The sequence below is a fragment of the Pleurodeles waltl genome, chromosome 2_1 (assembly GCF_031143425.1).
Source record: "Pleurodeles waltl isolate 20211129_DDA chromosome 2_1, aPleWal1.hap1.20221129, whole genome shotgun sequence".
NCBI lineage: Eukaryota > Metazoa > Chordata > Amphibia > Caudata > Salamandridae > Pleurodeles > Pleurodeles waltl.
The window spans coordinates 726,457,447-726,483,879 of NC_090438.1; the positions used below are offsets into that span (position 1 = coordinate 726,457,447).

The 26,433-nt window shown below is 42.3% G+C and overlaps 1 protein-coding gene across 4 annotated transcripts in view; it reads right to left on the bottom strand.

The window, feature by feature from the left end:
• Positions 1 to 291: 291 nt before the first annotated feature.
• Positions 292 to 26,433, bottom strand: part of DSP (desmoplakin) — a 198,658-nt gene continuing 172,516 nt past the window's right edge. Inside the window, exons 23-24 of one of the 4 annotated variants that reach the window (XM_069217283.1) lie at positions 21,389 to 21,727; positions 292 to 4,096 (exon numbers count right to left, since the gene is read on the bottom strand). In XM_069217283.1, coding sequence (XP_069073384.1) covers positions 899 to 4,096; positions 21,389 to 21,727 — 3,537 coding nt within the window. In that variant the 3' untranslated portion in view covers positions 292 to 898. Of the gene's footprint in view, positions 4,097 to 19,429; positions 21,728 to 26,433 lie in introns of all 4 variants that reach the window. The other 3 variants (XM_069217275.1, XM_069217266.1, XM_069217258.1) reach the window with 3 other exon arrangements.

The window sequence follows — 26,433 nt, forward strand, 5'->3', positions numbered from 1 at the left end:
CAAACAGACTGCATATGTTATAGTGTAGCTATTGTGTCTGAATCACAAAGATACTGTTATGTTTGCTCATAGTTTGTTGTTGTCATGGGCTTAGAACCACTCTGTGTCATAGTCTATGGAACTTTGGTGTGATCTTAAGTGAGTGAGTTCTTAGGGTGGCAGTTGAGAGAAGAAGGGAGCTTGCTTGAGGTTGGTGGTTCTTGTACTTCTGGTCTCAATGGATAAATCTTTATTTGAGCCCATATCCAGTGTCTGTCTACTTTGTGAGGAGTACAACTTAACAGATACACGTTTCTACCAGTTTAAAGATTTATTGCTTATTTGCAGAAACCATTTAACATACAGTGCAAAAAATTGAAGAAGCAAAATTACATTGCGATAGATTGCCCCAGAAATGCTAATGTTAAAAACATTCTGACCTGCAGAGGTCTGTTTGTACATGAGACATGAGACAAGATTCTACAAGGTGTGGTAAAGTACATGGGATAAGATTATACTTGGAAACTAAAACTGCCCCGTGAAACCATGCTTAAGAAAGCAAGATAATAGATCTATTCCATGTTACACTATTACTGTTTTCAAGTTCAAATGTGTACTTTTAAGTAAAAGATACATACTTTACTAAAAGATGCTGTAAAAAACATTGTAAAGAACATTAAAAATGCACAAGTCAGGAAATTCTCATTTTTCAGTACCCTGATACATTTGCAATGCAGCCAGGCAAAAAGCATTTTCATGTTGTTCTTGATGGACAATAAAACAGACGATCTTAAAAGCCTTTTACATTGTACAGTTTATGGCTTATGTTTTTTAAAAATGTCTGTACAGTGAGAGTATACTGATTCACCCAGAATCTTTGTTATAAGAAACACCTGAATGATTTTGAATATCCCACTATCTAGAGCCCAACTGAACTGCTGTTGACACTTTGATAAGAATAACTGTAGGTATTGGATGTGGATGATGATGATGTTGCATCAAAACTACCTCTCCGTGATCCACTACGGGAGCCTGGACGGGAGCCTGACCGGGAGCCTGGAGCAGAAGACACATTGTATGGACTACTGATGCCTTTAGATGACATTGAGCATGCTTCAATCATTCGTAATCCAGTCTTATCTTCTACCATTGATCGGTCTATAGCTTCTTTGTAGGAGATCTTTAATTTGGTTTTCGGGCAAGTCAAGACTTTGGGATAGTTGTTGACATCTCGTAATTTCTGTGCAGCTCGCCCATCTATCATCCCTTTTCTAATAGCTTCCTCTGTAGTTATTCGCCCCTGCACTTCTGGATCGATCAGGCCTCCAGTGATGTATTGGAATTCTAGAAAGCGTTGGCCAGCTTCATATGGCAGCCAGTTGACCTTCATGGCTTCTGCTGCTGACAATTTATTCTTTCCTCTCACACCTTCAAACCCAACATAGGCTTTTTGAGCCTGTTTCAGCCTGGTTGCCATCTCTTGATCAATCATGCCCTGCAAAACAGCATCCTGAAGCGAAAGCTTCTGCCCAGTGGAAATATTTATTATACCTCCTGTGCAAGCTTGGGCTTCCAGTAAGCGTTGCGCTGTAATTGTGTCAACAATGCCACGCTGGATGCCTTCTGAAATAGAAATCTTTTCAACATTTTCAGTATCAAATAGGGCTGCAATTGGACTCAAATCATCTAGAAGATCTGAGAAAGAACCACTTTTGGTAATTGAGCTACTTCTAAATCCTGGTGAAGATGGCGTTTTACTCACTGAATCAAGCCTGGTGGCACTTAACACATCATCACAGCCATTCTTCTGGCAAATTAAATCTGCAAACTGAGTGAGACTCAAAGATCCAGAGCGATACTTGTCAAATTCTGTTTTATCAATCACACCTCTTTCTATTGATTCTTGGATGTCATACTGGTTGCCCGTTTTCCTGTCCACCAAAACGACTCGTGTGCTGCCATCGGATCCTGTTATAGTTATTTCTTCCCATTCACACTCCTGTTCTGAGAGCTCAACAAATGTTTCATAATCAATAAGACGTTTGTTATATGCTTCCTGCACAGTCATTTCCCTGTTTGTGTCTGGATCAACTATGACAACTCTCCGTTTTCTCAGTGTATTCTTTTGGGATGTTTGCACAGCTTTTTTTTTCTCTCTCAGGGGCAGCAGGCAGAGGTTAGTTTTGCTGTCCACGATGCACCGGTCTTTCAGTTGCAAATAAGTTAAATTTTCTTCTGTGTTAGGATCGAAGAATCCTTTGGTGTCATCATTTGGATCAGAAAGAATATCATTCATCTCTTTATTGAAATAGCCACGCTTGTACGCAGAATCTACTGGTAAACGATGGCTGGCTTTGGGATCAATTATTCCACCAGTTGCAATCTGAGCCTCTAATAAACGAATCCCGTGGCCTTTTTCAATGAGTTCTTTGTTCATTGCCTGGAACAAAGAGATGATATTTCCTGACCCTGGATCTTTGTACCCAGTAACCGCCCGCTCAGCAGAAAGAAGTTTCTCCTTAAACTCTATTCCAATTAATCCCCTTTTATATGCTTCTTCAACTGGCAATCTTAGATTATTGACTGGATCAACTATGAAACCAGTGGCTGCTTGGGCTTCAAGAAGTTCAAGAGTAGTACCTGGCCGTAGCAAGCCTTTCTTCATTGCTGCATAGATGGCAATTATTTCTTTTGTAGCCTCATTGTATACACCTGCAATACAGCTAGATCCCTGAAGATAATCTTTAATGCTTTCACTGACTTCTTCTAAAGTAATTTGACCTTGTTCAAGCTGGTCAACTATCGTTGACCGCAGAACACCGGATTCTACCAACTCATTTGCAGTAACTAGCTGCCTTATACCTTGAAAGGACATGCTTCTCTTTACAACTGGCAACAGGAGCAAGCCTGTGTGTGGTTCTATTCTGCATTTATTTCGTAGCTGTGCATAACTGACTTCTTTTTTTGTGAGCGGATCAATGTAGCCTTTTGAGTAATCACTAGGTTCACTCAAACTGTTATACAGGTCTCGATCAATCAGCCCTCTGGACAAGGCAACCTCTTTAGGTAAGTAAACACTATTTACTGGGTCTACAATGCCTCCACAGGCTAACTGAGCTTCAAGCAGGCGCATCCCTGCTTGTCTATCAATTAGGTTTTTCTTTATTGCTTCTCCAAGGGCTACAGTTTTCCCAGAGTATGGGTCCTTAAAACCAGTGACAGCCTTTTCTGCTGCATAAATGAACTCTCTGTCTGGAAAATCAACTAGGTCTCTGGCAATAGCATTGTCCACTGTCAACCTTTCATTTTTGACTGGATCAATAATGCCACCTGTGGCAGCTTGGGCTTCCAAAAGCTTAACAACTGCTTCAGGATTAATTAGCTTCTTCCGCTTAGCCTCTACAAATGCATATTTCTCCTTTGGTGTTGGAGATGCACCAGCTATTGCCCCAGCCCCTTTAAGAAATGGTTCAATGTCAACAGCAACTTCTGCTACAGACTTTTGCCCCTTAAGCAACTTGTCATATGTTGCTCTGTCTATGATCTGACATTCAAGAAGCTGCCGAGCTGTAACCTTTTTCCGCAAACCATCAAAAACAAATTTTGAAGGATCTACTGATAGTTCTTCTTCAGTTTGCGTGTGTATGCTGGAGCCAACAGATCGTTTCTTAAGATTTTCCAACTCCCTCTGCAGAGCCAAACGCTGGGCTTCAAGCTCAGACTGGCTAGCTCTGTTGGTCTCTTCTAGCTTGCGCCGGCATCTCTCCTCAATGGACCTAATCTCTGCCTGCAGTCTTTCAATTTCACTTTTCAGAGTCATTTTTTCCCTCTCTGCCTTTTCTTTTTCCGATTCAATTCTTCGAATATCCTCCTCTTTACGGCTGTACTGGCTCTTCCACTGGTTTAAGTCATTGCGGATTTGCTGTTTCTCATCTTCCAACCTTTGCTTAAGTCGACTCTCGGATTCTAGTGTTGCTTTAGCCCGGCTTAACTCCTCTTCTAATCTTTGAAGTCGTGCTTTATCTTGGTCCAAAAGTTTGATTTTCATCAACAGGCTCTCTCTTTCTTGTGTAATTTCTGTAATTTGGCTTTTGGACTCCTTAATCTTACTGGTTGCCTAGATGGGAAAACAATGAGAGAATATTATTTTGTCATTGCAATCTTTCTGATTATTTACATACTTTTAAAACTGTCATGCGTCCAATACATATACTTTGTTTTAGACCACTTTGCTGTAATGTAGGCATTTTGCTGATTTTCAGTTTACTGGCCTACTTGCTTTCCAAAAGTATTGACTTCTAGCTAAGTTTTGAAACAAATGAATACCAAGCAGAGGAAACATACCTGGGAAAGAAAGAAATGAATACATTTTTAGTTTGGAAGAAAGATTAGATTAGAAGTTACTTTGGTTAATAATGGGGTCTCAGACCTAGTAGAGTTTATAATAAGTGTCAGAATTTTAATTCAGTTAGCATATGTTACACATGATTCAAAGTACACATAGCAAATCAAGAACGAAACATACAGGAGGAAATTAAAAGAAACTCCTGATTAGGAGGAAGGAAGAAACAATTTAAAAGCACTGGATCACAAAAGAAGTATCCAAAAAGCTAAGAATTCATTAAATAGTGATTTTCAAAAGCAGCTTATGAGCAAAGTAGAAAAAAGACAATACTTGGTTTTGGAGTTACATAAATAGGTTTATAGGAAAATAGTAACATTGTGACTTGTCACATTTTGACACTATGTCTGAAATATAAATATATGCTCTAGTAGACACTGCAATATCATATTTATACATGCTTGTATGTTACATAGTGGTACCACCCAAGTTTTCTGGATGCAGTAGTTAAAAAACGTCAGACTACAGATTGCCAGTGTTGGTTTTTTTAAGGATAGAATTGAATATGAACCCCATTGATAAATGCCATGTAGAGCCCCTACCATCATGAATGGACTAGGTTATTTAAATTAAAATACAGTGGGTCCCTCAAAGGCATACTTTTGAAAAACTGCTTCTTCTTTTGTTTACAAAGCACCTGCGAGGTATTACTGTAAACTTGATGTGTTTTTTTTGTCAATCTTTGTAATGGAATTAGTTATTTCTATACTGATGAAGGAAATTACATTGAATTTAGATTTGCAAGACAGCAGACTGCTGGTGTTATTGTTGTGGTGCACCCATTATTACTTCAGCTCAGTAACTTCTACTTAGCATTACTTTAACCATTGCATCTGACTTTGAGGAAACTAAGTAGATAATTTAAAATAAAAAAAAACAAATTAAATAGATCAAGATTGATAATAAAATATGTATTAAAAAGAGTGTAACTATTTAAGTAGTTTGCAAGAGATCGTTTTAGAGTAAGTAAATGATTACCATAAAAATACCTTATTACATTACTCTAGTTCAGTGTTTCCCAAACTGTGTTTGGTGACCCACTGGTGGGTCAATTTTTGGTGGGTCCCAAAAGTTCAAGCAATAAATAAAGATGCTTTTGAATTCTGTACTTATCTTGTCACATTAGCTGTGATTCAAAAACAGGGGTCAAAAAGAAGACTGTGTTCTGACAAATTTCTGCTTTCTTTTTAAGATGGGGATGGGTGTTTACATAGTACTCTTACTTAGCAGTCAGAGAAAAAAGTAAAGTGTGTTATGTGACAATCTTGCTGGCGTACAGGTATTTGAAAGAAAAGCTGAAGGATGTCATATTTTATAATGCAACAAAATGTAAATAACTGCAGATGAACTGTACACATTTGGCAGTTAAGAAAGCAAAAATGAAGCCAATTTTTTATAATTCTGAACTGTGATGGAAACATATTTTAATGGGATTAAAGCAAATCAAGACACTTGGTAGTGCACAAGTGATAAATATTCACTGAAACACAATTAATTTCCACACGTTATCTTGTGTATGCTAAATAGTTTTATCAGAAATACTGTATGACTGTGCAGATGTAGTGCCAATTTCAATGGGAAGTGTCCTGTCTGTTGATGGTAGGGCGCAACAACACAATGCTTTTGTTACATTCAGAATTGAACATCTCATGTTCACACAAGCTGGGTGGTTTGCAAAAGTTTGTCATTCTTAAAAGTGGGTTGTGGTTCTAAAATTTTGAGAAGCACTGATCTAGTTAAACATTTTAACTTAAAATTAACATTAACTTAACATCATTGGATCCACATTTTGTATTTAATTTCATATAATGTAAATAACAGTAATAAATGTAAATACATAGTATTTAGTGGGATTACGATTGGGGCTAAGATTAGGTTCAGGGGTAAGTACACACTTAGGTTAAGTTTTTAGATTAGCATACAAGTCATGAAGTCAAGTATAGTGTATCTTGATGTATGAACTTATGGATAACACTCTGATATGAGAGTAGATCAAAATAATGGGCTTTTTAATGTTAGACATGGGGTTGATGTCATGGTGGGTAAAAGAGATGGCAAAGACATAATAGGCTAATGGTATAAGAAGTAATGGTAGTTGAAATAATGACACATATTTAAAAAAACATGTATTTCAAAGTCATACAGGGATAGCTTTACTGGGCCTCTTCAGGGATAATTTACTGCATTCTCTTTTTGTAGATCATGAAGTGTTCTCAGGCTTTGTCAAGGATCTTAAAGGAACCAGTTATTTTCCTAAGATAAGTAGATGGCATTGATTAAGGATTGTTCAGGAAATACAAGATTGAAAGCACTTGCAAATTTTGTGGAGTGGAAGGAGTATAGGGCCAGGTATACAAATGTCAGTGTTTGCGATTACTAAATAGCAAATTTATGCAATTCGCTATTTGGTAATTGCACACACTAAAGTAGGTTCAACACTTTTTCCAAATCCCAGGGGGTCTCAAATAGAAATACTTCTGAATATTAATGAGGTATGTCTCGGTTTGCAATCAATTGAGAATGGCAAAAATCACAGGGATGGTGGCCTGCTGGGGTCAGCAGCCCACCATGTCTGAGTGCTTTTCAAAAAAGCAATCTTTTTTTTTTTTTTTTTTTAAATGCAGCCCGTTTACCTTAAAGGAAAACAGAATGTGTTTCAAAAAGAAACATGCAAAGTTTTATTTTAATTTTTTAAGAGTAGGCATTGGACAGTGGGACCACTGCCTGCTCTTAAAAGGTAAATGTTACTTACCCAGTAAGCATCTGTTTGTGGCATGTAGTGCTGTAGCTTCACATGCTCTGCATACTTTTGCCATGTAGTGTTGGGTCCGGAAAGTTGCAAGTTGTTTTTCTTCGAAAAGTCTTTTGAGTCACAAGGTATAGAGACTCCTCCTCTTGTTGGTACATCACATGGGCATCAACTCCATTGTTAGATTGTTTTCCCGCAGGCAGTTGTAAATGGAGTGTAGTGTTAAGGTAATAGAAATGAAATGTCCATGCATGTGAATATCTGTCAAAGACAGTAAAGGCCAGAGGTGTCCAGGGAGGCGAGCGTGTGCATGTGAATCTACAGTACTACATGTCACAAACAGATGCTTACTAGGTAAGTAACATCTTCCATTTTATAACATGTTTGGCTGTAGATACACATGCTCTGCATAGACTGTAAAGCAGTGACTCTCCAAAGAGGTGGCTAACCTGTGGGCATTAGAGTGTTTTGGACAGGGGGCGCGCAGCAAGGCATAGCACGTCCCCCAGGACAGGTGTGGGCCGGATCGGACCAGTTCTGGGCGGTGGCCCAATGGTGGGTGCCGCGCAAATTTGAAAATCGTGCTCACCCCACGGGGTGAGCTGATTGGTTGAAGGGGGTGTGGTGGGGGATCCTGGGGCCAACGGCAGGGGCTGCCAGAACGGTTTAAAAGGGGACTCAAGTCCCTCGAGGGTCATGTTGTTTACTTGACTCCAGAGGACTGGAGGAATTCTTTTTGCCTCGCCTTCGCCCAGAGGATTGTTCCTGCGACGCCCTTGTGCTGCCTTGACCTCTGCTGCCCTCGGCCTTGTCTTTACCTCTCTCTGGCCTGGGGCAACGGCAGCTGGCTGGGAAATACCAGCTGGGTGATTTAAAGGTCTGCCTTGACTTTTGCGACCGGCCCTTGCTGCTTTGCCGTGGTAGCCCTGGGACCAGGAGAGGCATCACAGACAGGGTAAGGAGTGGTGGGGGTCGTGGTGGTATTCTGGGGTGGGCAGGGGTTTGTTCTCTGCTGGTGTTTTGTGTTGAGAGGTGGTGTTTTCCTGGGGGGCGGCAGGGGCAAGAAGCAATTGAAATAATTTTGTCGTACATGCAGTTTTTACATTGTGCAATTTTTCTTATTATACTTTTAGGCCAGTACATGGCAGTATTGGTAATTCCAGAACTTGTTATTGTATTTTTGGCGAACCCCCTTTTTGATATTGCCTGCCTGAAAGTATTTATAGTTGTAATATTAATTATTATATTATTGTTGTGTCTGTTTGTGAACCTTTTTTGGACTTTGCCTATTTGGAAGTATTTATAGCTATTACTCTCCTTTTACAGTATTATTGTTTTGATTGTGTGTTGTGTCAGCTGTGTCTGTTAGGGCAATTTATTAGTCATGCCACCAAAACAGGTAAAACATAAACTTGATGTGGAGGCTGTTATGGGGTGCCTAGGTGCTATGGACCAGGTGCTAGCTCTCATGTAACCAGCTCTAATGTCACTGGCACAAAAGGAGGCTGATGGCAATCAGCTGGGTGGTGAGACTCCAGTAGTAGAGGTGGACTCTGCAGCAGATCAGGGTGGGCGCCCAAGGCGGGCTGGGGTCCCTCCAAATTCAGCATTCCCCCGGTTCCTAAGAGGGCTAAGAAGATTGCACCCAAACTGGCGGTAGGTGGGAAAGTCAGCCCCAAAGAGGATACTTGGTGAGGGGGCACGGGACCCAAACAAGGGACAAGCAGACACACAACCAGAGGTTGCCATCATGGGAGCGGTATCAGGCACAACCTTGGAGGGAGTCAATTCTGTCAGCAAGCGGGAACCTGGAGGGGACCTGGTTAGCGGCTTAGCAAAAGTGCTGCCCTGGCTGGCGAAGTTAGGCAATGCCCCGCACATTGATTTGGCAAGTGAGGGATCAGCATTGGCCACGTTAAATGGTTTAGCAATGGGTATTAGTGCAAATCTGCAAAGGGCTACCTACCACAGGAACTCACGAGCCCCCTAGGGCCACAGCCACCACGAGCCCACCCCATCTACGATATCCTCCATCGCCCCGCCGGCGGTTGGGGGCACCACTGCAAGTACATCACCACCAGAGAAAAAAGGTGAGGGTGCTACCCAACCAGGTGGGACATATGATCAGGTGCTTTATCCTAGGGATCAGCTGGGACCTCACATATCTAGTGAGATAAGGGCAAAAATTCGAAAGGGTGCATTTATGAATATTTTAGAGCGAACAATAGTGAAGCCGGATGATGAGGAAAGTAAGGACATTAAAGACTGCTCCCACAAATGGAAGAAACCTAAGGTGGATGAGACCATTATAAATTGGATAAAAGGGTTTACCATTTATAAGTTCATTTTGCTAGAGAAATTCCCTGAACTAGGTCTTCAAACTGATTATTTGAATACAATAGTGGGCGCGCATGAGTTTGGAGGAACCAGTTGGGAGGATTATGACAAAGCGTTCAGGTTGAAAAACGCATCAATTCCTGCTATGTGCTGGGATCAGACTGATGTTAATGCATGGTTGCGCTGAATAATGCTGAAGAAACCGGAAGACAATGTCCAGTCTCTTTTTTGGGGGCCCACAGCCAGCAAGGATCGCAAAGGGGTGTGTTGGGCTTTCAACAAGAAAGCATGTTCGAGGCGCAGGGTTCCTGCAAATTCAAGCAAAATTGTTCCTTTTGCGGGACGGCAGGGCATCCTGAGTTTAAATGTTTCAAGAAGTCCAAAGAAAAGGGTGGGCAGAAATGAGGATAATGTTTTCTTGGTTCCAGGGGACCCTTCACCTGTCTCTCTCTTGGCCATGAACCCTTGGCTTAATTTGTATTCTCAGCACGACGTTTCAAAAATGTTGTATGAAGGTTTCCGCAATGGTTTTAGGATCCCAGCTGCAGGGGTGCAAGGCCCAACATTTTGTAAAAACCTGCAGTCTTTAGACATGGCACAAGAGGTAGCTGAACACAAGATATTGAAGGAATTGGGTTTGAATAGGATTGCTGGGCCATTTGACAGACCCCCACTTGATGATTTTGTTTGCTCCCCCCCTGGGGTTGGTTCCCAAAAAGGACCCCGTGAATTTTGGTTGATACACAATCTTTCAGCTCCACGCGGAGCCTCTGTGAATGACGCAATCAATCCAGTGCTCTGCTCAGTCAAGTATGCATCTCTTGATGGCACCCTGACTTTATTGAGGGAACTGGGTCAAGGGTCTCTCATGGCAAAAGCAGATATAGAATCAACCTTCAGACTTTTGCCTGTTCACCCTGATGATTATCATCTGTTGGGCTTCCAATTCAGAGGGAAGTTTTATTATGACAACTGCATGCCCATGGGTTGTTTAGTCTCCTGCGCATATTTTGAGCAATTTAGCACATTTTTGAAATGGGTCTTTCCACAAGTTTCAGGGTCACCTAATGTCATTCATTATCTAGATTACTTCTTGTTCCTAGGACCGAGTGGATCAGATAGGTGTGCTAAGTCTTTGACTGCATTCAAGTCCCTGATGGATGAATTTGGCATCCCTTTAGCTCAGGAAAATATGACAGGTCCAGCCACATCCTTGGTATTTCTGGGAATTGAAATCGAATTGGTGAAGGGGGAGTGCAGATTGCCCCAGGATAAAGTCATGGCTTTCCGAGCATCCTTAGAAGCCTACTTGGTGGTCAAAAAAGTCACCCTTCGTCAGTCACAGGTGTTAGTGGGTCAACTTAATTTTGCCCTGCAGATCATTCCAATGGGGCACCCTTTCTCACGCTCTATTGCTCAGTCTATGTCTGGCTTGAGGGAGAAGCATCATAGGACTCTGTTGTCTGCTGAAGTAAGACATGACTTAAGGATTTGGTTGGCTTTTATCCAGGATTTCAATGAGGCATTGGTGTGGCCGGCCCCTCAGCGGTCCAATCAGGAACTCGGTTTGTTTACTGACTCGGCGGGTAGTAGTAGTGGTTTCGGGGACATTTTGGGTACCAATTGGTGCTCACAGGCCTGGCCTTAGGCTTGGCAGACAACCAGGTTGGTTAAGAACATCACCTTCCTTTAGTTATTTCCTATAGTGGTGGCACCACACATATGGGTAGACCAACTTCGCAATCAATCGGTGTTTTTTTGGTTTGACAACATGGCGGTGGTCCAAAGTATACATTTTCAACATGCTAAGTGCAGAAGGGTGTTAAGACTGTTGAAAGAGCTGGTGTTGATCTATTTGAAGAATAACATTCTTTTTCAGGCGAAACATGTACCAGGTTTTTTAAATAATGCAGTTGATGCATTGTCTCGTTTCAAGTTACAGGATTTGCGGCAGTTCCACCCAGGGGCCGAGTTGGAGCCCACATATTTCCCGGGACAGCTGTGGAATCTTGGAACTCACCCTTGGTGGATCTAGTGGCAGCCAGCCTCGCACCAAAAACAAGAAGGGCATATGAGAATGCATTTCATAGTTACATAAATCACACACCTGGTAATTTCTATACCAAGGTCCAAGACAGACCAGTCTGGGGGGGGGCGAACAGTTGGTACTGGGGAGGGCTGGTGACTTCAGTGGTTGCCCAGTGCGTGCAGTTCAAAGGTACTTGCAGATTCGCCCCCAGGTTTCTTCTACCTCTTTATTGGTTCACGCATCTGGTGTCCCACTAACTAGGTATCAGTTTTCCCAAGTATTCCGAAAATTCTTACTGGCGATTGGCATGCATGGCAAATTTTGTTCCCATTCATTTAGGATAGGGGCCGCAACATCAGCAGTGGGGGCAGGGCTCAATACCAAGACGGTCAAAGGAATTGGGAGGTGGAAGTCTGATTGATATAGGCGCTTCGTACACCTCCATATGATCTAGGAACAATTTTTTGGCACACGCCAATGATCAGATGTGTAACGTTTTTTATTCCCGTTCTCAGGACCTCTCAATTTACCATTGGGCACATGGCTCCCGCCAGTGTTTGGATTATTGGACATTCCTTTGTGTGTCGGGCACAGCCGTTCTTCAACCTGTACCGCAGTCGGGTGCAGGACGCAGGTCTCCAGTTTCTTTGGATAGCAAGAGGGGGCCTGCACCTTGATGGTCTTCGCCAGGTCATTGAGGTGGTTCTGCAATGGCGGCTTCCGCCGCCGGCGCTCATCATCCTTCACATGGGAGGCAATGATCTGCCAACAATCAGGAGGAGAACGGTTTTTGAGGACTTGATGGTGGAGATCTCCTGGTTAGCAAAACGGTGTCCAAGGGCTATCATAGCGTGGTCCTACATCATTCCTAGGCGGATTTGGAGGTCAGGGCGCTCAACAAAGGCCCTTAATGAATCATCCAGGCGGCTGAAATGGCTTCTGAACACATCAATGCTAAGGACTGTTGCGCACGGGTGCCTTCGAGGAGAGGCAATGTTTCACGAAGATGGAATACACCTGTCGGATGGTGGACATATTGTGTTTGTTGAGAACCTGGTAGCATTTTCAATACAGTGTCTCTCTCAGAACTGTGCATTTTGTCTTTGGGGGGAGGCCTGGTTGGTCGGGAAACCAACCAGGCCTCTGGGAGAGAAGGAGTCATGTTTGGGCACAAAGCAGGTGGATAACCTTGACATCAAGAATACTAGTGCAGGCAAACTCAAGACGGTATCAGAAGCCTTTTGGCTCAAACCAGGGGGGCGGTGCTGTGGGTGCAGGAAAGGGGCTCGGGACGACCGCTACCGCAAATGTCCATAGTTCCCCCCACGGTACTCCATTACATGGCCCTGGAATTTTTTATTTGGGGAGATGCATACTGCGCCAGGGGACCAAGGTATGGCCCAGTTGCCCAGGACCATCCCCATCGGGTGCCAGGGGGGATTCCTTGTTTAGGGTTGGCTCTGGAATAGTTGGATTGGGGGAAAGTTTCCATGCTGGCCCGCGCCCCCTCTATCTTGAGTGGGCAGGTGAGTCTCGCCTTGTGAAGCTTAATTGGTTTGGGGGGAACACGGCCCCCAGTCTACAGTCGATGCCACAGGTGCCTGGTGGGTGGACAACAATGACTCCTTTTAAAGAACCTAAACTATGACTTGAGATGCATATTGTAAATAAATATTGAAAATTAAGGATGAAAGAAAATACAGTAAATGTGATGATGTTATTTATGTCGTGTTTAAGTGGTTGTGAATAAATAGGGCCTGAGAATTGTTATATTCTCTATCGCAGGAAGGTTTCAAGCTGCTTTGTTTACTATAAAAATTAAGTATGCTCCTCCAGGTGAGAGGATCATAGATGGGAACCAGTGTGAACTATTTGGCTATTTGGTTGGAGGTATCAATACGTTCCCCCACTTGTGGAAAGGGGTATATAGCACTACCAGACCTACCTTAGCTTGCTGGTGTGCTAAAACACCCACACAATAATGTTCAGTAAAAGTGTGTGGTGTAGCCCATGTAGCTGCCTTACATATGTCAGTTATGGGAATGTTACCTAAAAAGGCCATAGATGTACCTATTATTGTGAGTTGAATGAGCTCTAGGAGTAATAGGTAGCAGGCCTTTGGCTTCTGCATAATAAGTTTGGATACATTTGACAATCCATCTTGCTATACTGGTTTTACTAATGGGGTTGCCTTTATGTAGGGGAGAGAAGGCAACACAAAGTTGTTTTGTTTTTCTAAATGCTTTAGTTCTATCACTGTAGAACATAAGCGCTCTTTCCACATCTAATATGTGGAGGGCTCTTTCAGCAACAGAATCAGGTTGCCGCAAAGAGACTGGCAATTCAATAGTTTGATTGAGATGAAATTGTGATACCACTTTTGGTAAAAAACAATTGGATGGGTACGAAGAACTACTGTATCCGTATGTATTTGGAAAAAAGGTTCTTGCAAGGTTAATGCTTAGACCTCACCTACACCTCCAAGGGAAGTGATTGCAACTAAAAGAGCCACTTTCCAAGATAGAAATTGTAAAGGACATGAGTGTAGTGGTTCAAAAGGTGGACCCATGACCCTCGTGAGGACCACATTAAGGTTCCAAGAAGGTATTTGAGGTTATCTTGGCAGAATCACTTTTTTAAGCCCTTCCATAAGAGCTTTAATGACTGGGATTTTAAAAAGAGAAGAATGTTGTCTGTTTTGAAGATAAGCAGGTATGGCTGCCAAATGTAACTTTATGGAAGTGTATGCTATGTTTGCTTTTTGCAAATGAATAAGATATAAAATGATATTTTGTACTGACACTGTGAAGGGGTCCCAGTTTTTGGACATGCAGTAGTAGACAGAGCATTTTCACTTTGCTGCACAGGATGCTCTAGTAGTAGGTTTACATGCCTCCTTAAGAATATCCATACATTCTTGAGGTAGGTTTAGATGTCCAAACTCTAGGACTCCAGGAGCCAAGTTGCAAGATTAAACTCCTTGGTATTTGGGATCCTGATTTGACCATGGTTCTGAGTGAGAAGGTCCGGGTCAGGGGGAAGCTTTTCATGAGGAACCACTGATGGTTCCCACAGAGTGGTGAACCATGACTGCCTTCCCCATGTGGGAGCCACTAGTATGAACGTGAGAGATGTTTGCCCGAGTTTCTGAACCAGATACAGAAGGAGAGGGAGAGATGAAAAAGCATGGGCAAATATCTCTGACCAGTTCATCCATAGAGCATTGACCTTGGACTGAGGGTGTGGGAACCTAGAGGTGAAGTGTGGGCATTTTGCATTTTCTTTTGTTGCAAATAGATCTATGCTTGGAAACCCGCACCTTTGGAAGTAGGGAAGTAGGACTCGAGGGTGGAGTTGCCACTCGTGTACTTGTTGCTGCATCCTACTGAAGAGGTCAGCAAAATTGTTGTGTGTTCCTGGGAAGTGTTCTGGTAATAGGTACATTTTGTGGCGAATGGCCCTGTGCCAAATTGTCTGTCAGAGCGTAGAGCGTCCTCTCTCATTTTTGCACATAATACATAGTTGTCATGTTGTCTATTCGTATGAGTCCTAATTTGTTGATGAGAAGAATTACGAATGCTTTCAGTAGTAGTTGAACAGCTAGCAACTTTTGATAGTTGATGTGTAGAGATCGATGTGTGTGATCCCAAAGACACTGGGTTGTGAGATCCTAAAGGTGAGCACCACACCCTGTCTGAGAGGCATCCGTTGTCAGAATGATCTGTGGAACAGGGTCTAGGAAAGGCCACCCCTTTGGAAGATTGGCTTTGTTCCACCACTGCAGAGAGCGATAGGTGTGACTGTCTACCAACACTAAAGCCTCTAGACCCTGTGACTTAGACCATTGTCGTGAAAGACATTCCTGCAACAGATGCATGTGAAGACTGAAATGTGGCACAATGGCAATACAAGAGGCCATCATGATTAGAAGCCTAATTACACATTTACTGTGACTTCATTATTTTTCTTCATTTTTTCAAGTGCCTGATCAACCTGCGGGCTGAAAAGGTGCTCTTTGTCAAAGGGTACATTTAAAATTGTTTGCTGTACCTCCTGTTCAAACCCAGAAATGCCTAGCCACACATGCCAGCGTAAGAGGACACTAGGGTTTATGCCTCTTTCAGCTGTGTCCACAAAGTCCATGGCACAGCAAACAGAATTGTTAGAAATTAGCTATCCTTTACAAAATCTCTTGTGCTCTTTTTCTGTGTTTCTCTCTGAGGTATTGGAGAAACTCCTCCATTTTGTCCCAGTGGGCAGGATTGTATCTAGCAAGCAGCCAATTTGTATTGGTGATATGCCAATGGTTGGCTGCTTGAGCAGCAACAAGCCTTCTAGAGGCGTCAATGAGCTGGTGCTCCTTGTCAGGAGGCGGAGTATTATGACCTGCTTGAGAATTGTCTCTTTTTCTTCTGTTAGAGACCACCAGAGAATCTGCGGGTATCTAAGTTTTAATACAAACTGGATAAGAGGAGGAAGCCTTATACTTTTTTTTCCCCATACATGGAGTGATTATGGTGCCCTAACTGGATTACGAAAAATATCTTTTGCATATCTCATCATGTCTTTACGCATGTAAAAATATTGAGTGGCTCTGAAAGATGTTGTGAGGGTTTCAAAAAGAAAATCATTCTCAATTAGTACTATATGTAGGGGCACCTGATTGTACGTGGCTGCCCTCCCAGTAAGTTCCAGAAAGTAAGTAGTATTGTCTGGTGGGGATGGTCTAGCTCAGAGGTCTTCAAACTGGGGGGCGGGCCCCCCTAGGGGGGCCTTAAGTGATCCCAGGGGGGGCGCCAGACTCCAACTAAAAGAAGCATTACACAGATAACATTGTCTTTTTTTCAAGCAGAAATATGTTATTGCACTTTTAAAAAGGTGACAGTACTTAACTGCAATGTTTAAATATGTCTGGACATATTTAAACACTGCCATCTTTATAAAATAATTGTGAAAAATTCTGAGGTGGGGCCCAATGATTTTTATTTTTCAACTGGGGGGGCGCAGCATTAAAAAGTTTGGAGACCACTGGTCTAGCTGGACAGACATCAAGGTCAGTGTCTACATATGGATCAATTTGAGGCAAGGGTGTGTGTCTGCGGGAAAAGATGCATTAACATCCCTTGTATCTTGAGTGTCATGAAATGAGTGAAGTGAGCCCTGTGGTGTAATGTCAAGAGGGTCTCCTTGAGAGGGAGGAGGTGAAGGAGTGGTTGGTGGTGGAGATGAAGGCAAAGGTGGGTGACTATTATCAGAGTCTCTATCCACTCTCTTCTGCTTGGTAGGAGGACTTGGTGTATCAAGAGCCTCTTCAATAGTAAGCTGTTTAGAGGGTGTATGGTGACAACAGCTTTGACCAAGATTCTCTCCGTATGGGGCTAAATATGAATCTGATATTGTCTGGCATGGTGTGGTGCTTCATTTTGTGGAGGATAGGCTCTAGGGAAGTCGTCAGCACCAAGGTTGTAGTAATTTTTAGTCTTTTTGGTGCCGAGGCACCCTTGACTTTGGATGATGAAGCTGTCAATCTGTGGCAGGCAGTAATTTCTTCAGTGCTGAAGCAGCCGCTGCCGAGTAGGATGCAGAAGCTTTTGGTGCCAAGGCTGATTGTGTTCGGCTTGGCATTGAAGAAGGCTTAGTCTTAAATTTTGGAGCCGAGCTCGAAGCAGGGTGTCCAAATTCGTTTTTTGGTGCCTGCAATGGCCTGAAGGCAGTAGCAGGCCAGGACCCTTTACGTCTGTGGTGGAGGATTTTTTTAGTCTGAGCAGGGGGACTTTTACTCACAGTTGGTTGAGCCAGAGGAAGTTGTTGCATTTCAAAGACTGTGTCAACTTCAGAGTCTGAATCTTCAGGGGATGGGAGGAGAGGGCCTTTTCCTCAGCAGCTGAGGCCTCTTGAAACTCCTGCTCCTTTTCCGGTCCGGGCATGGTGTCTTGGAATCTGAAAATATCTGGAGTGTCATTGATTTCTGGCCCCTGCATTTCTCGACGAAGGGTTCTCTGATCTCACAGGGTCTTCTTTGATCAGAAAGACTGGCAGGCCTCGCAGTCCTCCTCTCTATGCTCCGGCGACAAGCAGAGGTTGCAGACCTGGTGCTGGTCGGTCCGCAGAAACTTTGCGTGGCACTTAAGACAGAAAGGGAAAGGAGTCTGTTCCTTCAGGATTTCATTCTTGTGAAGTTGGAATCGAGAAAATACAGACCGAAGGGTGCGGTTTAAAGGGCCTCTATTGAAGCATGTCAATCTAATGGATAGTTTCTTTGGTCCCGGAAGGCAGAAGATGGGAAATACACATTTGCAAGACAATACCAACGGTATAGGAGGTTTCCCGAATGGAAGAGGCCTTAAAGACTGTCTTGAACCAGAGCTCAGTGAAACACAGCCGGACCAGACGGTGAAAGAAAACAATCTAACAATGGAGTCGATTCCCATGTGCATTACCAGCAAGAGAAGAAGTCACTATACCTCGTGACTCAAAAGATGTTTTGAAGAAAAACAACTTGCAACTTTCCGAACCCAACACTAGATGGCAGAAGTATGCAAAGCATGTGTATCGACAGCCACACATGACATCTCAAAGGGAAACGGGTCCACATTCATACATACCATAGTGATTCGGTATTAGAAAGGCACTTGCTAAACACACCCCTTCCTGATACCGAATCACAATTCCTATTTGTGATTCGGTAATAGATTACCAGATAACAAATAGGGCTTTGGACAAACCAAAAAGCATTTGTCTGATTGCAAACAGCCCAATTCTGCAAAGCATCTGACCCATATTTGCTCTCAGTTGCATAACACATGTAGAAATTATATTTCTAAATGTATTAAATTAATGTTGATTGTCCTTTTTATCTGGGGTGTTTAACATAGGTAAAAGAGGTTCAGATACATGACTGATTTTCATGATATCGTAACTAAATTGGTCACAATGAATCTCAATTGAATTAATTGACAAAGTTAGGAGTTATGATATGGTCATACAGGAACTATGTTGGAATACCCCTGCTTGAGTTCATCCCACGAATCTTAACATTTAATGTTTTATATTTCTCCATGTTCATATGTTTTTAAAACAAAACAAATGAATATACTTCCCCATTCACAAAGCATGTGCTCCTGTCTCTGCCTTGTGAGAGGGAGCTATGGTGCACTATTAAAGCCTTTCTTCCCAACATAGGTAGTGGCAAAAATATCCTATTTGCACTGTCTTTTCAGCATATATTTTCATACCAAGTATATCGAAATAATTAAAATAAGGTTATGGTTAACTAAAACTATAATATTTCAAAATAAGATTCTGTTGGTTACATGTATAATTACTGATATGGCATAAGCATGCATATTAAAAATAAACATGTGCATATGTATATAAATATATAAAATATTGGTTGACCATATAGCTATGCATACACTGAAACCATTATTAGCAAGTATCCCTGCAGCTTTGTGACTTCAACATGTAGAAAAGCATTTATTGCAAAAAAAATAGTCTGTCGTATATTTAAGCAAGCCAGTACAGTTTATAATTAAAGTGCATGCTATCCCATTGGTGTACACGTTAGTAAACTTTCCTGACCACTGAACCCTCCTCCCTATATCAAACTTACTTCAACTCTTGATGGTAATCTATTATTTGGTATTTAAAACTGGATACCAGATAGATTTTCTGCGACCTAGTGTATACACAACCTATTGCGATTCTCAGGTTTTCAATATTTGTTTTGTTAAGAAAAACCCTAAAGATTTCACAATCAAAAACAGAATCACATATGCAGACATTTGTAAGAAGAAAATAGAACAAGCAACATAGTTGTGGCAGAATAAATACAATTCAGATACACTTAACTAAATCAGCGTGGAAAGCCAGTCATATGATTTACTCGGTCACTTGACAGACACAAAAGTCAGGAGGAAACATTTTTGAATACCTCTAGTGCCTGCTTTTGGAACTTTTCAATTTCCTGTCTCAAATTTCCCCTCTCTTTCTGTAACTCATTAATCAGCCCCTGTAGCTCTAGGCTTCGCGAGTTGCTTGTTTGCAGTTGATTTCTTAGCTCTGTAATGGTGGCATTTTTTTCACCATCAACTTCGTCTTTGCTCTTTCTTATGTCATCATTTTCCAGCTTCACATTTCGGAGCTCCTCCTCTAATCTCAAGTGTTCCTTCGTGAGGTTCTGTGTGAGAGACTGTAGCCTCTCTATTTCTATTTTACACTCATTCAGGCTCTTATTGCGCTCTTCAATAGCCTTTTGCAGATGCTCATTTCTAAGGTGGGCCTGCTTTAGGCTCTCCTGTTCCTGAAGCAGCTGACGTCGCAAGGCATCGACTTCTGCTTTGAGCCTATTCAATTCATCAATTACATGTTGTTTCTCTCTAAGTTGGCCATCTAAAGAATCTCTGTGCTGTCTAAGGTCATCTTCACTCCTTTTTTTTAAAATGGACATTTGCTCCATCTGCTGGGTGAGATGAGTGATATTATTCATTTGTTCTTTGTAGGATCTAGTCAGGCTTTGTATCTCTTCCTCCAGCATCCTCCGCTTTGCAGACTCCTCCAGCAGATTCTTTTTGTGCATGCCATTTTCCTCCTCCAACTTGTGCTTCTGGAGCTGCAGCTCTCTAAGGCTGCTCTGGAGCTTAGCAATATCTTGGTCTCTCCCATGTTTTTCCTGAGATGTCCTTTCATGCTCGTTTTGCAGTTGGAGGATCTGTTTCTCATGGTTAATTTTCAACGTGCTGATTGCCTCAAGAGTGCTAATATTTTCCTTCTGCAGATCAAAGTGGCTTCTCTGCAGTCGTGCATGCTCATCCTCCAGTAATTTCCTCTCCTTACTTTCAACTTCTACCAACTTTTTTAGTCGATCAATTTCCATATTCCTGTCCTGAATGGTCTTTGCAGCATCGTCAAGTGACTTCTTATACCTCAACTCTTCTTCTGAACGGAGTTGGTGAATCTGCTGTAGTTCAGTCTCTAGTTGTTGTTTTTTTTGGGAAATCTCAGAACCTGATGTTTTATGATGGCGAATATGTTCTTCACTTGTTCTCAGACGCTCTGTGGTCTCTGTCAGTGTGCTGTTAAGTCTGCTAATTTCCTCTTTCATTGCCTTCTTCTCTCTAATTAAATTGTCAATTTCTGCTCTGAAACTAGATGCATCATTCTGGTTTTGCCTAGAAACCTCTTGGATTGTTGTCTTTGTAACGCTGATTTCGGTCTCATACTTGTTCTTTAGGCTTATAATTTGCTCATCATAAGTTTTCCTTACCTTAGCCAGGTCATTTTCACATTGTCTGTAGCGTGTAGCCTCTTCCTGTAGCTGAATCTTTATTTTCTCAATTTCCTTGTTTCTATCTCGAATGGTCTTGGCAGCATCATCCAAAGATTGTTTGTAATTTGCAGTATCTTCTGAGCGAAGCTGGACAATCTTTTGGTACTCCAGCTCCAACTGCTGTTTTCTTTGACTGATATCTGTGCTGGAAGCCCTTTGTTGCAAGGCAGCTTCTTCTGCTCTTCGCTTCTGCTCATTTGTTTGAGCAATGGACTCATTCAACCTCTTTATTTCCTCAGTTAGGCTCCTATTTCGACTTGCAAGGTTATCAAGCTGTAACTTGAGTTCACTGCATTCATCATTCTTTTCTATGGATATCGTCTGAATTGTTGTTTTTGTGATATTGATTTCACTTTCATACTTGCTCTTCAGATTGATTAGTTGCTCCTCATATTCCCTTCTTACCTTAGCCAACTCATTTTCATAATCACGTTTACGTGCTCCTTCATCCTGTAGAAGAACCCTCAACTTCTCTATTTCATACTCCTTTTCTTTGACTGTCTTCTGAGACTCTATTTTTTGCCAGTTGATGCTTTCCAATTCATTTTGCCTTTTTTGCTGTACCTGCTCAAATTCATTCTTCTGCTGATCAATTCTGTCTTCTGCAGCCTTCCTTCGCCTCTTCTCCTCTTCAATTTCAAACGTCAGTCTTGCAATCTTTTCGCTGAACTCCTTTATTTGGCTGTAACATTTGTCCAGATTTGTCTTAGACATACTACCATCCATTTCGGCCTTTCTTTTCATTTCCTCTAGAAGAAGAAGTTTTGATTTGTACTCTGAGCATTCCTGCTGGACCTTCAGCAGATTTTGATCAAGGTATTTGTTCTTGGTGCTATTGTCAGAGTTTGCATCTCTGGCAAGTCTTAGTTCCTCTTCTAGCATTTCAATTCTTGTATTTTTCATCTGCAAAATAAGAAAAAAAGAAAAATCCTGATTAGCGGTTCAAAAATGTATCTTCAAAACAAACACAAACATATGAAGGTGAGACAACCTTGTTACAGTAACTGGAGGTCAAATTGAAAGCTATACCACTGTAACATAAACCTATAATATTTCAGCATCTAATTAAACTGTTTACTAATATTAATATGCCAGATTAGAGACTTTGCTTTAAAGATTGTGTTGAACTAATAGGTTACATAGGTCCATAGGTTTAACAACTGTAGAACATATCTGTAACCTGCAGGAGACAGCAATGAATTCTGACCTGGTGCCTGCCTTTTTATGTCCTTTAGAAGTTAATTAATTAAGGCCTGATGAATGTCAATAAAATAACTTATTATTTATGGGGCAGGCACTTAGGGTTTGTGGTGTGCACAATATGATATGGTCAAGAATATTACAGTAGTAATTTCTCATTTAATATTTTATATAGCAGCAACTAGCCTATTTGAGACATTGGTGCTATTTTTAGACCTCGTCAGAAAATTTGGATCAGCTGCATGGTATTTCTGCATTACAGTGTGTTCTATAAACATCTTAACAGAAGTAACAGGTCTGTTAGTGCTAGTAAAAAACATGATTGACAGTCTGCTAGACTACGTTCATCTAAAATATGTTTTACACACCACATTTAAACACATTGTGGAAAAAACCTGACTATTTGTGTCAACTACTAACTTGATAATGTTCTACATTATTTTTTTTAAATACATGGGTGCTACTAAAACATAGTTGTTGTAGGAAAATGCCTCTTTCTGACATGGTTAACCCCTACTTTTTGCCGGGTATCTGATGTGATTTTGAATGAAAGTGCACTGGGTTTCTACTAACCAGGTCCCCAGTGGCAGATCTCTTTCCCTAAACTGTACCATTGTTTCCCCAATTGTCAAATCCTTTAGCACCCTCTGTAAGTCCCTAGTAAATGGTACCCCTGGTACCTCGGGCCTGAGGTGCTAAAGAGGGTCCCTAAGGGCTGCAGCGCAAATTGTGTCACCCCAAGGGACTCCTCACCAAGCCCGTTAACAGGCCTACATTGCAGGCTGCATGTCTTGATGCAGACAAAAATGAAAACATGACATGTCACACATCCTCGTGTGCCATGTCCCCTAATAATAATGCAATACATGCAAGTCACACCTACACCAGGCCTAACAACCCTAAGACAGGGTGCATTATATTACGCATGAGGGCATATCTGTAAGGATAGATATGCCCCTGCTATGTCTTTGTCAATTCTTAGACATAGTAAGAGGCCAGGAAAGCTATTTTAAATGCATTTGCTGGACACTGGTCAGTACGAGTTCCCCAGCTACATGATGGCTTCACTGAAGATAGAAATATTTGTTATCAAACATCTCATATTGATAAGCCCACACTGGTTTCTGTGATGGTTTTATCAATACATTCATCCACAGCACACCTTAGAGATGCCCCCTGAAAACCTACCACATCCTGGTGTGATTGCTGACTGGTTTCCGCCAGCCTGCCATCCTACCACCCAAGACACAGTTCTGGCCCCCTAGGGTAAGCACCTTCTGCTCTCAGAAGCCCCACAACAAAAGCCAGACCAGGAAGAAGGTGTAACACCACCTTCCACAGGATGACCTGCTGATTAGCCTTCCTAAGGTGACAAGCCTCAAAAGTCTGCTGCCTTTGAAATTTGAATCTGGCTCCCTCACAAGAAAGGAAGCTGATCCCCTTGTCCAGAGCCTCATGGCCCCTGGACAGGTGGGAAAATTAGCTAGTCAGGTTGGCGTGCCCCCCTCAGGATAGTACCACCCCTAAAGAGGGCTAAATCAAGGTGAACACGATTTTTCAGGGGTAGCCATCTTTGAGATGGCATACCTAGGAATTATGGGCAGAGTTATGCCCACTTCCCTCAGAAAGTGGTCATATAGGCAGTGTAGTGACCCAAGGAGTAAGTAATCCATTAGCTATTATTATACTACACAACTCTAACGCCCCTAAATTCAGTATTTATGGAAGCCCCTGGCACCGGAGAAGCAGATCCTGATGACCTAAGAAGACCAAGGACCCTGAAGAGCCACGAAAGAAGACGAGGAGAAAAGAAGCAGCTGACCTGCTACCAACCCCGCCAACCTATCTGCATCCCTCGTCGAAAATCTGCACCAAAGTGGATTGGTCCTGCAGCTGTGTCTCTAGAAATCTGTGAGGACTGCCTGCCTCCAAAAAAGACTCTAGACCTTCCATGAACAGCAGAACTGTTCTCCAGCAAACTCCAAAGATGGGACTTTGAAGCCTCTGGACGCCTGAAGTCACCACTGCATCAGCTGTCTCTGACCCAACTTGAAGTGGACCACTGGTACCAACAAGGTTCCCCAGCCCTCCAGAGTTTGAGTCCATCAAGGTTTCACCCGTCCTGGACTCCTCTTCGACGCCTGCAGCCTCTGCATGCAGCTCCCCTCAATGGCGACTGCTCCGGTAAGGAAAACCCGACACCTAAAGAAACCTCAGCACCCGTCGCCCCTGAGTCGTGGAGAAGAGAACGAAAGGTGCCGACGTGTGCCTGAACGTCGTCAAGCCCGAGCCTAGCTGTTGGTTCAGCCCAACTGGCCTCTTGGCCTCTTTTTGCAGTAAATTAACCTCCATTAAAACGCATTGGGCACCTGACTCTGGTTTGCACCCTGCACCCGGCTGGTGTACTGCTGGTGCTGCCTTGGACCTTGCCCACTATTCCCCTTAACTCCTGGAGATTGGTCTTGTAAGATGTTGTACTTTACCTGTTTGCTGAACTTGTTTTTCCTCCCATAGGATAACATCGCAGGACTCAGAAATTGCACTGTGTCCACTTATTAGAATAAAAAGAATTCCTATTGAAAACATAATTCCCTGAATGATTTTGCTCGGATTCCTAAACATATATAAAGATACTTGCTATTTTTATAAATTGGCGTGGATCTCCTTTTTGAGTCGTGTGTGTCATTTATTGACTATTGTGAGTATTTGTCGGTCCTGCACTCCTCTGTGTTAAGCCTAAGGCTGCTCGATCCTACAACCTCGAAACAGAGCACTTTGGGATTGACATACCACATAAAGAGCCAGCTTCCTACAGTTGTGCAAACCCAACAGTTTGTAGATATTCACAAATACCTTTCCAACTTATTCTTACCCTTGAATGGTTCGAAACTCACTCCTGTCATGGAAAGGAGTAAGTTCCTTGAAATGGCCAATATGTTAAGGGAATGTCTTCAAAAAAGGTATTCCCAGTGAAGAAAATAAGACAAAAGGAAAGTGACTTGGCTAAAATGAGATGCCATTTTCACTATGCAGAATTGTTCATTATATACAAAATTGCACATGTACAAATGCCTTTCCATAATAACACATGAGAATTGATTACATGTTTTGAAAAGCAGCATGCAAACCTGTAACTGTTGTAGTTTTCTAGACATATTCTTGGAAACTGTGGAATTCCGAATATCATAAATCTATGTCAATGCAGGGGAGATCACCAGGTGTACATTTATTACAAATCAGCCTTCATCACAAATCGCAAAGTAACAATAATCCCTGACTTAGTTCAAAACACTCTACTTAATCCAACCTAGCAGCCTGGGTAAAGGGCTAACCCAGTTTACCATGCAGATACTACTGCTAATGGTATACACAAATGTTAAATCAAAATGTATAAATATCACTATTAAAGTATCTGAGAAGGTGCGTACTCTTTCCTAAAAACGTGAAATCAGGTGGCAATCTTAAATTGGGTGGGAGTGATATTTCATGAACGTTTCCAGAAAAGGAATGCTTTTTGAACCTTGCTATTTTTAGACCAAAGGAGCCTTATTTCAAAGAGACTAGGTATTATCTAGCATGCTTTTGTCCAGCTAATGTTACTTTTTGTGACGAATGGTTATAGTTCATACAAGATGTTCAAAAACATAGAAACCACAGGAAGAAGGCATACTTTGGTTTCAACCTTATCTATCTGAAATGAGACATGCTGCAACTTATGGCTGGTCGTTTCTGAACTGAAGAAGAGAAGTTGCCTTTAAATTCAATGCAAGAAATCGAACACTGAAGGAGTTTTATAACAATGTTTTTAGAAAGAACTATATAGCAAATGTATGCAGAGTAAGTTGAATTTTATTAGGATTTTACCATATTGGCTTAAATAAACTACTTTTTCGTTGTAATGATTTATTATCACAGCAACAATGAACTGAACTACAGATAAAGACCGTTGGAACCCTTCCATGAATTTCACCAAGGAATCAAAAAAAGAAAAAAAGCCAGCGCTGTCTCCTGCACTTACTTTTCATTTGCCCCCGGGTGAGCCAGGATGGTCCCAGGGGCATTTAAAAAACGTAGAAGGAGGGCGCAGGGGTCCCTTTCCAAGAGCTTGTCAAAACTCCTGGGGACCACCAACTCTACGGGGCTGCAGTAGTATGACAAGCGGGAGAGGGCTGTGCAGACCTCCCAGCGCCACGGGGCCCACCAACTTCCCAGGGCAATAAAAAATGAATGAGGGGGGCCCCCAGAACCCTTCCCAGTCACCAGGGACCGCCTCCTCCCAGGGGCTACAATGATTAAATGTGCTGGGGAGTCCGTACGGATCCCCCTGGGCCTACGGGACCACCACCTCCCTGGGGCAAAATTTACTGAATTAAATGGGGGAGGGGCACCTCCCAGAGTCTACACAATGT